The 17999-nt window shown below is 47.6% G+C and overlaps 1 protein-coding gene across 3 annotated transcripts in view; it reads left to right on the plus strand.

Annotated features, from left to right (window-relative positions):
* The first annotated feature begins 3963 nt into the window (after positions 1 to 3963).
* Positions 3964 to 17999, plus strand: part of GSN (gelsolin) — a 52856-nt gene continuing 38820 nt past the window's right edge. The window contains exons 1-2 of one of the 3 annotated variants that reach the window (XM_073314890.1): positions 3964 to 4263; positions 6784 to 6835. In XM_073314890.1, coding sequence (XP_073170991.1) covers positions 6803 to 6835 — 33 coding nt within the window. In that variant the 5' untranslated portion in view covers positions 3964 to 4263; positions 6784 to 6802. Of the gene's footprint in view, positions 4264 to 6783; positions 6836 to 16701; positions 16819 to 17999 lie in introns of those variants that run through there. The other 2 variants (XM_073314887.1, XM_073314888.1) reach the window with 2 other exon arrangements.

A 17999-nucleotide genomic window follows, 5' to 3' on the forward strand; every position in this document is an offset into this window, starting at 1 on the left:
TTAAGAATGGGAGCCAGGCCCCATGTAACTTTTTTGTAAAACCTGAGATGTCAGAGGAAGCCATGCAAAAGTTAGTAAACTGCAGACTGAGGTAAAGAAGAATATGTAATAAGATATTAAGCAAATGATAATGCAAACTACAGACAAACAAGTAGCAGAAGAGAACCACGTTCCCTGGGTGAGAAGTTTTTTAAATTATAATTATTAATCTAGCACACCAATACCCACACAGCTTTACAGGAAATGCCATATAGCTCCATGACCCTCATTCCTTGACCTCTCTGGTGATGTTGCCAACAAGGTTGCCAGTCGAAAGTCCTGATCCTGCAACTGACTCTGCATGAGTGGATCCCTGAACCAGTGCACAGCCCTATTGACTTCAAATACATGTTTTGGGCAACTACAACACACAGGACAACCACTTAAATGTGATAGGATGGAGAGATAGCATTAGGACATGCCATCAGGAAGGAGATCAACATAGAAAGGCTTCAGGAAAGAATTAGAGAGGTTTAAGAAGGAGAAGAAAGGAACTGGCATTCTGCATGTTGGAAATTAATCCAAAAATGGAGTGGTAGGCCTGAAAAAGGACATGGAAGACAGACAGTTCTTCAACATCAGAGAATTTCCATGTCTTCCTCACCTCTACATCCTCTACAAATAAATCCCTAGGCTGATATACTATACCAGCAGAAAATGATAAGTTGGTCACTGTGCTCCTCAGTTCTTTTGCAAAATCTGCCAGACTATTTAGTTTCAAGTGTCGACCTTGGAAAACAGGCTGAATTTAACTGGCTCAGACTGCTACTTGAAATGATCAAGGTTCTTTGGATTCTGTAGTCAGTTTGTTACTGTCTAACATAGGTGTGCTCAGAGTCTCACACAGATCTCATCTCAAGGGTTTCATGTCCTAATAGAGTAATGCATTTTAGTGTTCATGTTTATACTTAGTTGTTTTCAATGTTTGCTCAAATTTGGCAAAAGAAAGATTAATTGCTGATATTGTTGAAAAGTTCAATAAAGGTGATGTTATACAGGTGCTTTAGAAATGCCGAGTGATTGTGAGTATGAATTGTTAGTGTTAGACACAACCCTGTGGAATGAAATCCTCACTAAATGCACAGAACAGGTACAGCATGAAGAGCAGTAATGTACATTTCTCCCACTGACATAAGAACAGCCATACTGGGTCAGATTAGTGGTCCATTTCACCCAGTATCCTGTCCTCCAACAGTGGCTAGTCCCAGATGACTCAGAGGGAATGAACAGAACAGGACAATTTACGGAGTGATCCATCCCTGTCAGCCAGTCCCGGCTTTTGGCAGTCAGAGGTTTAGGGACACCCAGAGCATGGGGTTGTGTCCCTGTCCACTTTGGCTATTAGCCATTGATGGACCTATACTCCATGAATTTATCTAATTCTTTTTTGAACCCTGTTAAACTTTTGGCCTTCACAACATCCCCTTGCAATGAGTTCCACAGCTTGACTGTGCACTGTGTGAAGAAGTACTTTCTCTTGTTTGTTTTAAACCTGTTGCCTATTAATTTAATTGGGTAACCTCTGGTTCTTGTGTTACATGAAAGGGTAAATAAGACTTCCTGATTCATTTTCTCCATGCCATTCATGATTTTATACATCTCTATCATATCCCCCCGAGTCATCTCTTTTCTAAGTTGAACAGTTCCAGTCTTTTTAATCTCTCCTTATACGGAAGCTGTTCTGTACCCCTAATAATTTTTGTTGCCCTTCTCTATACTTTTTCCAATTCTAAAATATCTTTTTTGAGTCGGGGCAACCACATCTGCTCGCAATATTAAAGGTGTGGGCACACCACGGATTTATATAGTGGCAATATGATATTTTCTTCTTATTTATCCCTTTCCTAATGGTTCCTAACATTCTGTTTTCTTTTTTGACTGCCACAGCACATTGAACAGATGTTTTCAGAGAATTATCCACAATGACCCCAAGATCTCTTTTTTATGTACAGTTGGGATTATGTTTTCCAATGTGCATTACTTTCCACTTTTCAACACTTAACGTCATTTCCCATTTTGTTCCACAGTCACCCAGTGTGGTGAGATCCCCCTGTAACTCTTTGCAGTCTGTGTTGGACCTAACTATCTTGGGTAATTTTGTATCATCTGCAACCTTTGCCAGCTCATTGTTTACCCCTTTTTCCAGGTCATTTATGAATATGTTGAACAACACTGGTTCCAGCATAACTCCTTGGGGGTCACCACTAATTACCTTTCTCCACTGCGAAAATTAACCATTTATGCCTACTGTTTGTTTCCTATCTTTTAACCAGTTACTGATATATGAGAGGACCTTCCCTCTTATCCCATGACAGCTTACATTGCTTAAGAGCCTTTGGTGAGATCCTTGTCAAAAGTTTTCTGAAAATCCAGGTACACTACATCTACTGGATCACCCTTGTCTGCATTTGTTGAGCCCCTCAAAGACTTCTAATAGATTAGTGAGGCGTGATTCCCTTTATGAAAGCCATGCTGGCTCTTCCCCAATTAATCACATTCATCTATGTGTCTGATAATTCTGTTCTTTACTGTAGCTTCAACCAATTTGCCAGGTACTGAAGTTAGGCTTACTGGCCTGTAATTGCTAGATTGCCTCTGGAGCCTTTTAAAAAAATGGGTGTTACATTAGCTATCCTCCAGTCATCTAGTACAGAGGTTGATTTCCAGTGATAGGTTACCCACCAGAGTTTAGTAATTCTGCAATTTCATATTTGAGTTTTTTCAGAACTCTTGAGTGAACACCATTTGGGCCTGGTGACTTATTACTGTTTAATTTAACGATTTGTTCCAAAGCCTCCTCTCTTGACACCATGGTCTGGGACATTCCTCAGATTTGTCACCTAAGAAGAATGTCTCAGGTGTGCGAATCTCCCTCGCATCCTTGGCAGTGAAGACTGATGCAAAGAATTCATTTAGCTTCTCCACAATGGCCTTGTCTTCCTTGAGTGCTCTTTTAGCATCTCTGTCATCCAGTGGCCCCACTGGTTGTTTGGCCGGCTTCCTGCTTCTAATGTACTTAAAAAAAATTGCAGTTAGCTTCTGTATCTTTTCCTAGTAGCTCTTCAAATTCTTTTTTAACCTGCCGCTAGACTTTTACACTTGACTTGCCAGAGTTTTTGTTCCTTTCTATTTTCCTCAGTAGGATTTGACCTCCAATTTTTAAAATACATATTTTTTCCCCTCTAACTGCCTTTTTTAACCCCTGCTCATGTGCTTCATCCTTGACCTGGATGGTCCATTAATCCCCATGGTCCATTCAATTCTTGGCCACTGCTGATGCTTCTAATAAGGCAGCCAATTAGTGCCAAGTGTAGCGATGGTTTTAATGAAGTCTGAGATCTGTAAAAAAAGTTTTTCAGTTGTTTCTAATTTGTACACATTTGTATACAGTTCTCCAAAATTACAGATCCTGACAGGACCATGGAAGAGCATGTGCCAGGCAGGCGGCTGCTTGGGTTGTCGGACATCTGAGGACCTCACAGACAACTTCAGCAGGTCACAACCCAGTACTCCCTCCTGTAGTGGAATCAACCAAGGCCCCAGCAAAGTTAGGGCTGGCCCTGGATCCAAGAACCGTTAGGAACCTAGATGAAGCTCATTAATTTATTTACTCAGACCACTAGCACGCCTTGCTAATGCAAATCATCCTCAGCAGTTGAGTTTACACTGAAATGAACCGGGCTCAAATAGTTCACATCCAATTAGCTCGGTTGCTGTGTCCTTTTGCTTCTAGGGCCACAGGAAAGGGCTGCGGTTGCTGACCCTGGATCACAGGCCAGATCCCTATTAGCACCTGCGGCTGCTGCTCCAGCATCCTCGCAGCCCACCTGCTGCACCAGGAGGTGACCACATCCTCTATGCTTATGCACCTAACCTCACCGGCTTCCTCCTGTTGCGTCTGCGTCCGTCCTGGCTGCTGCACAGACACAGCGCAGCCAGCCCTACTGCACACGAGCTTCGCGAGCCTCCAGCTGCACAGCCCGCGCCCCCCGAGCCCAGCTGCTGCACCCAGTCCCAGGGACAAGCTCGGCCCCACCCCAGGATCCCCCTCCTGCGGCTGCTCAGTGGAGGACAGAGCCGCGAATCACTCGGTGCCCCCGCCCCAGTCCCTGCCCACCCCCGCCCCAGTCCCAGCTCCAGCCCACTCTGCGCCAGCTTCCTTCAGCCAGCCGGGCGCTGCAGTAACTCGCCAAGTCGTCTCCTGCCTTTAAGCAACAGCTGCAGGTAGGTCCGCGACGAGAGCCCCACTGCAGGGCTCGGGGGATGCCACGGGCGAGGGGGAGGCCGGTGCCTGCGCTCGCTCCGGGCTCGTCTCCATTGGCCGCTCCCTGCTGGAGACAGTCCGGGGCGCAGCAGCTCCCCTGTTCCAGCAGGGCAGAGCGGGGACGTGTCAGTCCCGCCTCCCCAGCTGCTGGGGGCGGAGGAAAGAGTCTCTGCAGACCCGTCTTGGGGGGAATAAGGGCCCGAACCCACCGCGGGTGGGGACAATGGGACGCTCCCCCTGGACGCCAGCGAGTCAGGATGGAGGCCTGAGATGGCTTTGACTCGCGGCAGCTTCCACAGAAAGGCAGGAGCTGGGGTGCAGCCGAGCACCGGGGTGCGGGGCGCCCGTGTGCCCCCGGCACATGAGCACCCTGGACTCCGGAGGTGGGGTCCCTGGGTAGCAGGGAGCCGCCGTGCGCCCCGGTTTACGCGCGTGAGCGCAGCCGGGAGGGAGCCACCCAATCCAATCCTGATGCGCTGCAGGGGGCTGGGGCGAAAGCTGCTGGCCCTCATCCTGTGGCTGCTTTGATGTGTCCAATAGAAACCCACCTAAAATATTCCACGGGTGCCCGTCCAGCACCGGATGGTATCTGTAGTGCCGGGGCGGGGCCAAATCCTGGCAGGGAGCAGGGTGCCCTCCACTCTCCCTGACTCCCAGGGGAGGGAGAGGTGCGCAGCAGCCTGCAGGACCGAGCCCTAGATTCTTTTCGGAGGCATCGTGAATTCTTACTCATTAACCAAGAAGGGAGGTGAATGTTGATATTTACATAAACTCTCCTTCCTGAGGCTCTGGCACTGTTTCAAAATCTATAATAAAGAAAGCTCATGTGCAAAAAGTTCAGAACCTCCCAAAGTTACTAATGGTACTCTCTGCAGAGCTAACTTTGCCTTTTGGTACACCACTTTTCCGGCAATGGCGAAGCCTAGGTGCTGCATCTACACGAAACAGAGTGACTCATTGGAATTGAAAGAATATTAACACATAATTTTAAATAGCCAGTAAACAAACCTTTCATTAGCAAAAGGACACTTAAAATGTAGTCAGATGTACAACTGTTAACAGATAACATTTTGTTTTCAATCTTAGCAGCAGAATGGACCCGGCTGCTTTTTGGTTGCATATTTGGGGTGTTATTTTTGGTAATTATGTAGTACTTTTAGGGTAATAGCTGCTGCTGTGAATTTTATATGGTTGTAAATTCTAGCAGACAAGATGGAAGGTCACTATGAGTCATCGCTTGCATATGCACACACCCACATCAAGGGGCATTACTGAAATGGTTTTGGATGGCAAACCATAGTGGAAATGGAAATATAAGCCTGCAGCAGTTTTTTTGTGTGCCTTAAAAACAAACAAGCAAACAGAATATTCTCCTTTTGAGAAAATATAGTAATACCGCACAGCTGATTGAATAGCTATGGTATCATTTCACCAACTGATTGATATTAATGGCTGATCAGTGAGATGATTTCAGAGGTACAATAAGGTATTTCCTATTACTACAGTGTTGAGTGCAGTATAAGTACCTAGATAGATAGATAGAATGGGGAGATTTCAGAGTAGCAGCCGTGTCAGTCTGTATTCACAAAAAGAAAAGGAGGACTTGTGGCACCTTAGAGACTTACCAATTTATTTGAGCATAAGCTTTCCGTGAGCTACATTATGCATCCGATGAAGTGAGCTGTAGCTCACGAAAGCTTATGCTCAAATAAATTGGTTAGTCTCTAAGAATGGGGAGAGAAATTATTAACTGCAGAAAGGAGAGCTGATTCAAAATAGAATTACTTTTTTGTAGTCTGCTGAAAACGTACACAGCCCTGTACAGTACATGGAGTAGACAAGCTCTTTGTTCCTAGAATCTTACAGTCTAAGATTAAAGAGAATATATTTGCTTAGGTAAAACATTCCCTGGGGTGAACAGAAAATGTATGTTCCAAATCCCTATGTTTTGTGTGGTATGTGAGATTAATGATAGGGCGCCTCCTGTGTGATTTGGCATTACATAGTCTAACAACACATCATCATATATTTTATGTTTCAAGGAATTAAACTTTTTTTTTTTAATTCTCATAAAATCACTGACAATGTTGTTACAATTTTTTTCAAAATACTGAAGATGCATGTTGTTGTTGCCCAGAGGCAAAAATACCCTGGTGTAATCTGATACAGAAATCCTGGAGAAGCTTCTACCCATAACATCCCACTGCTGTTCTTGGATATCTTAATAAGAAACCTGTGAAGATTGTATTGGTGGATTTGCAGAGGAGATCAGTGGCTAAAGGGTCATCTTCCTCTGCTTTACAACTGATTTAGGATAGATGCCAAACACTGGTAAAAATAGCACAAGTCTCATTAGTGCCGGGAATACTGGGGGCTTTGTGTTTGGTTTTTTTTGCCTGGAGTATGTATGTTTTGAAAACACTATTTGAATAGAAATTTCAAAGATGTATACACTTAAACGTATTTAAAATGTTTCCTAGGAAGAGAGTTAAAAAAGTTATGGGGATGACTTGTTTCAAGGAGGCCTCATTAGTAAGTAGATCCTCTTTGAATAAATTGCTTTGAATGTTAACTTGCTTTTGGATGTAAAAATCCAACTTTGCTAACAAGGATCCTACCATCATTCTTTTTCCTGAGTCTGTTATTTCTCTAACTGATAAAATTACAGTTCTTTCCATCCTCCATAGCCAGCTTTATGCATGATGCAAGTTTATTGGCAAAAAAACTTCCCTTTGCTGGGGCATGGCATGGCTCAGCACAGGGTATTCCTACTTTAGGATAAAAAGGGGAGCTTCTATAGCATCTTTCCTCCTCTAGGTTTCTCAAACTACTCTACAAAGTAACGAGTTAAATACTGTCTACAATGACCATCGAGGCAAGTGAAGCCACATTTGTGTGACCAGGAATAGTTCTCACACAACCTTAGACATTGCAGCCAAGTTATTAATTTTATCTATGGGAAAGTTTGCACCATAGTCCCTTTGATAAAGTGCCATGAGCAGAAGAGATCCCTCCATTTGATGGCTTTTAGCATTTCAGCAGACTTCTTGCAGAGCACTGCAATGTATGTAGTGGCTATAGTCTTAAGTTTTAGAATGGACTCCACACTATGACCTCCGGACCTGGTGGTGAGAATGCTGGCCACTGAGTCACAGTGACCCTATATTGAGTGTTTGCCATTTGAAAGAATTAGTTTGTTATCACTACCATCTATTGGCTTGATCATCCTGTCACTAAAGTCAATGGGAGCTTTACCATGGATTTCAGTGGTACTCAGCCTGAAGACAGTCTGGCTTATCTGGAAGCACCCCAGGAGAGTGTGGGATGTAGTTATACCTCATTGAACAGCAATGATCAGTCAGTGAGTTTGTAGGTGAACATTTTCATATGCATCTGAAAGTTACTGGGGAGATTTTCAGAGACACAACTGGCATTGAATTACAGTGGGAGCTAGGTATTTATCTGCCACTTGTGTCTTTGAAAAACTCCCCCATAATAAAGTTTAACTTGTAAAACAAACATGGCACAGTGAGTGGCTATTTTCCACAGCCTGATGACAATCAATGTGTTGGGAGGGAAGAGGGAGAAACTGAACCAGAAATCAAGACTTGCCTGTTTCTAAATGACTAAAGAGCAGCAAGGCAGAAATTACAGAGAGTTCTGTTTGTTTCAACTTTAATCTTAACGTAACCTAAACTCAACCCTTGATCATCATAAGTGTTTTAACCTGGGACTTTCATTACCAAAGCACAGACCTCTACCAGTTGAGCTGAAGGAGAGGCAGCATTAGCCAATTGCCGTAGTGGGCAGTTGACCTCTGTGGACTAATTCCTAGAAGGGGGAGGCAGCATCTACTTTCAAGCATGTGTGACGGGGCAAGGCCAGATGGCTATAGAAAAGTAGTGGAAGATAGATATATTAGCTCCAGGATAAACAATTCCCTGGTACCAGGTTAAGTGAAATGGAAGCTGCTCCAGGTCAGTTAAGACATCTGGGGCCAATTAAGAACTTTCCAGAAGGCAGGGAGAAGGCAGGGGTGCATGTCAGGAGCTGTGGGAGGAAGTTGCGCTGTTGGAGAGGCTGAGTAGTACACACCATATCAGGCACAGGGAAGGAGGCCCTGAGGTAAGGGTGAAGTGGAGCTTGAGGAAGTGAGGGCTGCTGTGGGGGAAGTAGCCCAGGGAATTGTACATGTCATGTTTCTAAAAGGTCAGCTACCATAGCTGATACTATTCGGGTCCCTGGGCTGGAGTCTGGAGTAGATGGTGGGCCCGGGCTCCCCCCCACCTTTGCCCCCTGATTAATCACTGAGACTGGGAGACAACAGAGACCGTGCAAGGAAGGATAACTTCTCCTCCCCTCCCTTGCTGGCTTATGATGAAAATGGCTCAGTAGACTGTGACCCTTGTCTCTAGAGAAAGAAGGGTTACGTGGAGGGTCACAGTGAGCCACTGAGGCTAGCAAAATCCGCCAGGAAACGCGGGACCCATGGAGGCAAGGACAGAGCTTTGTCACAACTGGTGTCAGGAGTGGGACTTGTTCACAGTGTGGCGGAGGAAAGAGGTTTAAAAAATAAAAGTGCACTGGGGTTTTGGATTTTTTTTTTTTTTGGTTTTTGTTTGTTTGCTTTGTACCACAATGGAGGAGGTGGTAAGAGCTCTGGTACAAGCCACGGCAGCCCAGCAGGAGGCCACCCGGGTTCAGGCAATGGCACAACAGGGGTCTATGCGGCTACAGCAGGAAACCAATCAATTATTGATGAGCCAGGTGACCCAAGACTGTGCCCTCTTGAGAGAGGTGGTGGACCAGTTGAAGATCCTCACCACCCAGGCCCGGGGGTCCGATGGGATGCGAACCCTGAGGGCCACTGGTTGTCTACCACAGATGACGTCAGGAGATGACGTAGAGGCATATCTCCTCTCATTGGAAAGGACTGCTCAGCGTGAGGCATGGCCCCAGGAGCAGTGGGCCAGCATTCTCTCCCCTTTTTTGTGTGGAGAGGCCCAGAAGGCCTACTTTGACTTGCCTGCCATGGATGCCACTGACTATACCCGTCTGAAGACAGAGATCCTAGCACGATCAGGGGTAACGGCAGCGGTAAGGGCCCAGAGGTTCCATGAGTGGAAATACCAGGAGAACAAACCCCTGAGGTCCCAGCTATTTGACCTCCTACACCTCGCATGGAAGTGGTTACAGCCCGAGGTGTGCAGGCCGGAGATTTTGGAGACCCTGGTCATCAACCATTACATGCGGGGACTGTCGCCAGATCTCCGCAAATGGGTAGGCCAGAACAATCCGTCCACGTACGATGAGATGATCACAGTGGTAGAAAGATGGATGACAGCCAGGGAACTGACCCAACTACCCAAGGAAGGCCCCTTTCGAAGCAAGCACCCGACCCCAACCCTGGAAGGTTGGGCAGCCAAACCCCTGGGGAGTCCTAGGTGGAAGAAGGGGGGGGGGCGAAAACCAGTGAGGACCCCAGAAGGAAGGGATTGGCCTGAGTGGGGGGAACCCCGGGACTAAACCCCCTAAGCCCCAGGATAGGGGAGTGATTAAAAGCAATTATAGATGTTATGCATGTGGGGACACATAGCAGCACAGTGTCCCAGCACCGAGGAGCCTACGCAATGTAATTTGGGGGATTGGGAGGTCTCATGCTCCCTTATCCACCTCGCGGGGGTCGCATTAGCTCCGCATAATTACACCAGGCCAGTGAGGATAAATGGAGCAGAGACTACAGCTCCTGTGGACTCCGGGAGTGCTATCACCCTCATATCGGGTAAGCTGGTAAAAAATAGTCAGCTGCTACAAGCCAAACGTGTACCAGTGACGTGCGTGCATGGGGCCGTGAGCCATTACTCCAGCATCCCAGTGGAGACAGAGGTTCAGGGAAACCCCATTGAAGTGACTGTGGGCGTAGTTCCTAAACTTCCATATCCTGTAGTCATTGGGAGGGACTATCCAGGGTTTGATAATTTTCTCCCCCCGGAGAGGCTGGAGGGAGGTGGGGACCCTGAGGACAGCGACTAGTCACCAGGGAATGTCAACTCCCAGTGTTCGCTGAGTTTTCTCAGGATCTGTTCTCAGCCCCCCGAAAGATCCGGAAGACAAAAAAGAGAGGAAGGCTGCAAAGGCCTTGGGAACCCAGATCCTGACCCAGGGCCAGAAGATCTCCCTAGTAGGCAGATGGACGTGAGCAGCCAACAGAGAAACTTCCACCACAGAAGGTGAGCCAGAAGCTGCCCCCAGCCATGACGGCAGCGAGCTGTTGGAAGAAGCAGAAGCCGGCCCCTGGGAGCTTGGGCAGGTTAGTCCCGGGAGAGAGACTTTTGGGCGGGACCAGGCAGAGGACCCCAGATATGATAACGTCAGGAAAGAGGTGGCCGAGATTTATGGGATACCCGTGGATGGGAAGGTCCGGGCTCCCAGACCTTTCTTTATAGTGAAGAAAGATCTCTTGTACTGCATGGTGCAAATGCAGGAGCAAGAGATACAACAACTTCTGGTGCCACGAAAACATAAAAAAGCCATATTGAGTCTCACCCACAGTCACCTGTTTGGAGGACACCTAGGGTTAGAGAAAACCCAGGCACGGATCCTGCGGAGGTTCTTCTGGCCAGGAGTACATGAGGATGTCCGGCGATACTGCACCTGTTGTCTAGAGTGTCAGTTACATAGCCCTTTGATACCTCTTCCTTTCGAACGGATAGCCATGGATCTGGTAGGGCCCCTAGAGAAGACAGCTCGGGGCCACCAACATGTGCTTGTTATACTGGACTATGCAACCCGGTATCCGGAAGCTGTTCCCCTGCGCAACACAGCTTCCAAGACAATAGCTAAGGAGCTAGTACAGATCTTTGCCTGGGTTGGGTTACCCAAGGAGATATTGACTGATAAAGGGACACCTTTCATGTCCAAGTTGATGAAAGATCTCTGTTCATTGCTCCACGTACAAGCCCTACAGACCTCTGTATACCACCCGCAAACAGATGGCCTTGTGGAAAGGTTCAATAGGACCCTCAAGGCCATGATCAGGAAAGTGGTGAGCCGGGATGGGAAAGATTGGGATACCCTATTGCTTTACCTCATGTTCACTATCCGGGAGGTTCCGCAAGCCTCCACGGGTTTCTCTCCATTTGAACTACTATATGGGTGCCACCCTCGGGGCATATTGGATATAGCCAGAGAAGCCTGGGAAGAGGAGCCAAATCCCGGAAGGAACATAGTTGAGCATGTACTGCAGATGAGAGATTGGATAACCTGAGTTACGCCCATTGTACGGGAGCACTTGGAGAGAGTACAGGAGACCCAACGAACTCATTATAGCCACCAAGCGAAGCTTCGACGGTTCCAACCAGGGAATCGGGTGATGGTACTGGTGCCCACAGCAGAAAGTAAACTGTTGGCCCAGTGGCGGGGACCCTACGAAATAATCGAAGCTGTGGGAGAGGTGAACTATAAGGTGCGGCAGCCAGGCCGCCGGAAATTGGAGCAAATTTACCACCTCAATTTTCTAAAACCTTGGCACGATCGAGAGGCATGCTTAGTCATGCAGGAGACCCTTCCCCAGGAGGATAACTTACACGAGCAAGTGAGGATATCATCCAAAAGATTGAGGCAGCAGACATGATTAATCGCAACAGAGATGTGTTCTCTACAAAACTAGGGCGGATGACTGAGACCTATCACCGTATCGGCACAATCCCCGGAGCCAAGGTAACATTGAGACCCTACCGAATCCCAGCAGCCAAAAGAGAAGAAATCAAGGCCCAAGTAAAGAAAATGTTAGAGTTAGGGGTTATTGAAGAGTCTTACGGTCAGTGGTTCAGTCCCATTGTTCTAGTGCCTAAACCTGACGGTACCACGAGATTCTGTAATGACTTTCGCCGACTGAATGAAACATCCCAATTTGACGCACACCCCCTACCACGCATCGACGAACTGGTTGACCGACTGGGTAGTGCCCGATTCTTGACTACACTGGATCTGACCAAAGGGTACTGGCAGATTCCTCTGACCAAAGAAGCTAAAGAAAAGACAGCATTTTCCACCCCGGATGGGCTATTCCAGTACACCGTCCTCCCTTTTGGGCTACCTGGGGCCGCAGCCACATTCCAGCGCCTCATGGATAAGCTGCTGCGCCCCCATACTAGTTATGCAGCTGCATACCTAGATGATGTCATCATCTATACGCCAGACTGGGGAACCCACTTGGAGAAAGTTGAGGCAGTACTGCACACCTTAAGGCGGCTGGCCTCACTGCTAATCCCACTAAATGCGCCATAGGGCTAGCAGAGGCTAGGTACCTGGGATATATTGTGGGAAGGGGCATAGTGAAGCCCCAAACGAATAAGCTAGAGGCAATTCAAAACTGGCCCCGGCCGACCCGAAAGAAGCAGGTCCGTGTGTTCCTAGGTGTGGTAGGCTACTACCGACGGTTTATTCCCCACTTCGCCACTAGGGCAAGTCCCCTAGCGGACATGGTGAAGGCCCGAGGTCCAGACATGGTAAAGTGGACCGACGCAGGAGAGGGAGCATTTACAGACCTTCGGACGGCCCTCTGTAATGACCCGTACTCATAGTCCCGGACTTTAACAGGGAATTTATTTTACAAACAGACGTTTCTGAGGTGCGGTTGGGAGCAGTTCTGTCACAAATGGTGGGAGAAGAGGAACACCCAATCCTCTACCTAAGCAGAAAGCTTCTCCCAAGAGAACAGAAATGCGCAGTAGTCGAGAGAGAATGCCTTGCTGTCAAATGGGCTATGGAGACACTGCATTATTACCTCTTAGGCTGGCGATTTACTCTTGTGACAGACCATGCACCCCTCCAGTGGATGCAGCGGAATAAGGAAAAGAATGCAAGGGTCACCAGGTGGTTCTTATCCCTCCAACCATTCCAGTTCTGCATACGGCACAGGGCTGGATGCCACCATGGCAACACTGATGGTCTGTCACGAGCATACTGCCTGGCGTCCCAAGTTGCCCAGCTCTATGGTGTTGAGCATTGGGGGGGGGGAGAATATGTGATGGGGCAAGACCAGATGGCTATAGAAAAGTAGTGGGAGATAGATATATTAGCTCCAGGCTAAACAAATCCTTGGTACCAGGTTAAGTGAAATGGAAGCTGCTCCAGGTCAGTTAAGACACCTGGGGCCAATTAAGAACTTTCCAGAAGGCAGGGAGAAGGCTAGGTTGATTGGGACACCTGAAGCCCATCAGGGGCTGGCTGAAACTAGTTAAAAGCCTCCCAGCCAGTCAGGTGGGGGTGCATGTCAGGAGCTGTGGGAGGAAGTTGCGCTGTTGGAGAGGCTGAGTAGTACACACCATATCAGGCACAGGGAAGGAGAACCTGAGGTAAGGGTGAAGTGGAGCTTGAGGAAGTGAGGGCTGCTGTGGGGGAAGTAGCCCAGGGAATTGTACATGTCATGTTTCTAAAAGGTCAGCTACCATAGCTGATACTATTCGGGTCCCTGGGCTGGAGCCCGGAGTAGAGGGTGGGCCCAGGCTCCCCCCCACACCTTTGCCCCCTGATTAATCACTGAGACTGGGAGACAACAGAGACTGTGCAAGGAAGGATAACTTCTCCTCCCCTCCCTTGCTGGCTTATGATGAAAATGGCTCAGTAGACTGTGACCCTTGTCTCTAGAGAAAGAAGGTTACGTGGAGGGTCACAGTAGGCTGCTGAGGCTAGCAAAATCCGCCAGGAAACGCGGGAGCCACGGAGGCAAGGACAGAGCTTTGTCACACATGCTACAAGCGAGTTTCATAATATAGCAGTGTTACTGTCAGCTCCACCTATAATACAGGTTGTCTAACACTTTCCATTATAAAACCTTGTTTTATAAATATTTTGTGTAAATATGTAAGCAAATCTCAGGCAACTCACAAATTGTTAGTGTGTCTGCCAACATCAGAAAGTTGGATGCAACTGCTGCAAAAAGAGAAAAGCTAACAAGACGACGAGTCCTCTGACAATACAGAAAGCAGTACTAATCATAGAATATCAGGGTTGGAAGGGACCTCAGGAGGTCATCTAGTCCAACTCCCTGCTCAAAGCAGGACCAATCTCCAATTTTTGCCCCAGATCCCTAAATGGCCCCCTCAAGGATTGAACTCACCACCCTGGGTTTAGCAGGCCAATGCTCAAACCACTGAGCTATCCCTCACCACCTTGACTAAATGCTGCCTTATATGGGTTTGAATACAACTCTTTTTTATTTTCTGGTGCAGGAAAGTGATCTGATCCAGGGACTTTTGGTGGGAACCATGACATTCCTAAAATAGCTGCCATGTATTTGGTGGTTACATTTGTTTTTTCATTCTCTTCACAAATATGATCTTTCTGGTTTATAATCCGAGTGTGAACATCAATGCAGCTAATCAATAACTGTCAGCTGGAGGAGCATGCTGGATAGTAGGGATGTGCCACCCAACACACCAGCGTATCGCCACTTTTACTTCTACCTCAAGAAACAGCTTGTTTTGAAATGGAGCAAGAGTTACCAAACTGCATTTAAACGAGTGGAATTTTCTGAGTCTTTCATTAAAATCAAATGCAAATTACTGTTAAACTGAATTATCAAGTAACTTTTGTAAGACACTAAGTAACACTGGACAACAAAAAGCAGATGTTCTAGGTTAGTTTTTGTTCATTTAGTATTTACAGTACAGTATTTAGAAATATAGGAATTGCCATGTGGACTGTCTAGTCCAATATCCTCAATCTGACACTGGCCAGTATCATGCTCCACAGGAAGAGTTAAGAAATGCAGTGTGGATGTTCTCATTTTCTGTATACATTTCTAATCCTATTTTGAATCTTCCTGAACTCCTGATTCAGTGATGCTTGTGGAACTCAGTGCCACTAGACATCAGCTGGAGTACTGTATCCAGTTTTGGGCACCACACTTTAAGACAGGTGTGAACAAATTGGGGAGATTCCATAGGAGAGAAACAAAATGATACAAAGTTTGGCAAACATGACCTGTGAGGACAGACTGAAAGAACTGGGCATGTTTAGTCTAGAAAAAAGAAGAATGGTGGTGGTGGTGGGGAACATAATCTTCAAATGGGTAAAAGGCTGTTATAAAGAGGACTTTCTAATTATAAGGATAGTTAAACATTGGAACAAGTTACCTAAGGAGTTTGTGGAATCCTCATCACTGGAGGTTTTAAGACAAGGCTAGACAAACACCTGTGAGAGATGGTCTAGGTTAACTTAATTCTGCTTCAGCATGGGGGGCTGGTCTAGATGACCTTTTGAGGTCTCTTCTAGCCCTACATTTCTTTGATTATGTTCTACATAAAATCTCTTTATCATTTGTAAATTTGCTGCTTTTCAATTTAATTGGCTGTCCCCTTTTTCTTGTATTATGAGAAAGGATAAGTAGAAGTACCTGATTTATTTTTTCTGCGCAATTAATTATTTTGTATACTTCTGTCATGTCTCCTCTCATTCTTCTCCTCCACATAAAATTAAAATCCCAGTCTTTTCAAGATCATCATGCATTTATCACTCCAAACAAAAGTATGACCAAACAATTTTAGGAGGCTGAGGGATAGAGAAAGAGAGCTTAAAATGGTTATCAGCTTCTCCATAAAGGGATGAATTTGCATTTGGGTCCTGTGTTAATTGGAAATGATACCAGAGACTAGATTTTAAAAAGAAAACACCTTGAATGGGGATGGCACACAGCACCAAGCCCACGTGATGTTTTAGTATGTCAAGGATTTTCATAAAACTGACATGTTTTTGATGCAGAAGGGTCCACAGGACAATGATCATGTTAAAAGTTAAACACTTAATGCTCAGGACAAGATGTAGCTACTTGGAGAAGTGCAGCAGATAGTTCAAATATATAGTATTAGCAGTCTTGCTGTTTCAAAACAGATTCTGCAACCCGTGTTATGCCCTCTACCCTGACGAAGACCTCAGAGAGGGGGAATCTATATTCGTTAGATCCTAGTTCTGCTTCCACCAAGACCCATCTCAAAGCAGCATCCCCTTGGAACTTACTGGACATGTCCACTAGAATGCTGCCACCTTAAAATGCAGCCGGTGTAACTTCTTTTCCCTCCTGCATGGTCAATAATGGAGAAGTCAGGCTGCTCCTCCGTAATCAGGCACCATGGCCTGTGGGGTTTGTCTGAGCGAAAAATATCCCTCTTCCCAAAATAGTTCTCTGAGCGGAAAATTGCTTTTAATGCAGCACTGTGAAAAAGAAAATGGAGGGTAAGACAGAAAGGAGGGGAACTGAAATGCAGCATGTTGCCCGTTATACCTACTCTGCTTCGTACACTGATTTGCTGCTCACGTCTCCATTCAAGGCAGAGTCCTAGAAAAGATGGAGGAGAGAAGTTTTTTTTTTTTTTTTCAGGAAAAGGGAAAGTAAAAGCAAAAGGAGTCAGTGGGACAAGCCACTGCACAGACTTCATGCAGAGCAGGACCTGGGATTCCAGAAGACGTCCTCCTGCTTCACCCCCGCTTCCTGAAAGGTCAAGTTGGCAAGCGTATGTTGTTTACACCACATCATGCAATCTCAGATTTTCTTGACTGGCAGAGTATGTTAGTCAGGCTTTTCGTGAGCACAATGCTGGATCGTGCTGTTTACTATAACTGCACTACTATGTTCGTTTGTGCTCCTCCATTTGTACCTGTTCAGCCGGTACCTGTTCCAGCATACATTATTTATTTAGTTTTTCTATTGCACCAGAGCAATGATGAGCTGCCAAAATCTTAACAACCGGTTCCCTCCTCACCCCACGAGGGGGTCGTGACCCACCTCGGCCCACTGGGGACTCCTGCCCCATCCAACCCGCCGCATTCCTTGATGCCCCCCCATCTCTTACCCCATCCAACCCCCCCTCCCCCGTCCCCTGACTTCCCCCAGAACCGGGTGAGAGGGTCTTGTGGGCCACCATAGTAGGTGCCCACCCCACCCCTAAGAGCCAGAGGGACCTGCCGGGGGGCGAGGTGGGGAGTCCCAGCCGTGCTTACCTGGGGCAGCTCCCAGGAAGCATCCGGCAGGTCCCTCTGGCTCCTAGGGGCGGGGGAGTGTAGCTAAGGGGGGAAGAGGGGGAGCGGCTGATCGCATCAAAAGTGGCACCTTAGGCACCGACCTAGGCTGGAGCACCCACGGGGAAAATTTGGTGTGTGCAGAGCACCCACCAGCAGCTCCCTGCCCCGTGCCCAGCCCCAGCTCACCTCCGCTCCGCCTCCTCCCCTGAACGCGCTGCCCCGCTCTGCTTCTCCGCCCGCCACCCCCCGGCTTCCTGCGAATCAGCTGTTCGCGTGGTATGCTGGGGAGGGCTGAGAAGCAGGCGGCGGCTTCGCGCTCAGGCCCAGGGAGGCGGAGGTGAGCTGGGGCAGGAAGTGGTTCCCTTGAGCCCCCCCTCCCCCCCGGGGTTACCTGCTGCGGTGCAGACAGCCCTCCTCGCCCCTCCCCCTCCCCTCTGCTCCGCCTCCCTGGGCCTGAGTGCGAAGCTGCCGCCTGCTTCTCAGCCCTCCCCGGTGTCCCACGCCAACAGCTGATTCCTGGGAAGTCGGAGGGGGGGTGCGGAGAAGCAGAGTGGGACGGCACGTTCAGGGGAGGAGGTGGAGCAGAGGTGAGCTGGCGTGGGGTGGGGAGCTGCCGGTGGGTGCTCTGCACCCTTCAAATTTTCCCGTGGGTGCTCCAGCTCTGGAGCACCCA

This window comes from Lepidochelys kempii, chromosome 16, assembly GCF_965140265.1.
Source record: "Lepidochelys kempii isolate rLepKem1 chromosome 16, rLepKem1.hap2, whole genome shotgun sequence".
NCBI lineage: Eukaryota > Metazoa > Chordata > Testudines > Cheloniidae > Lepidochelys > Lepidochelys kempii.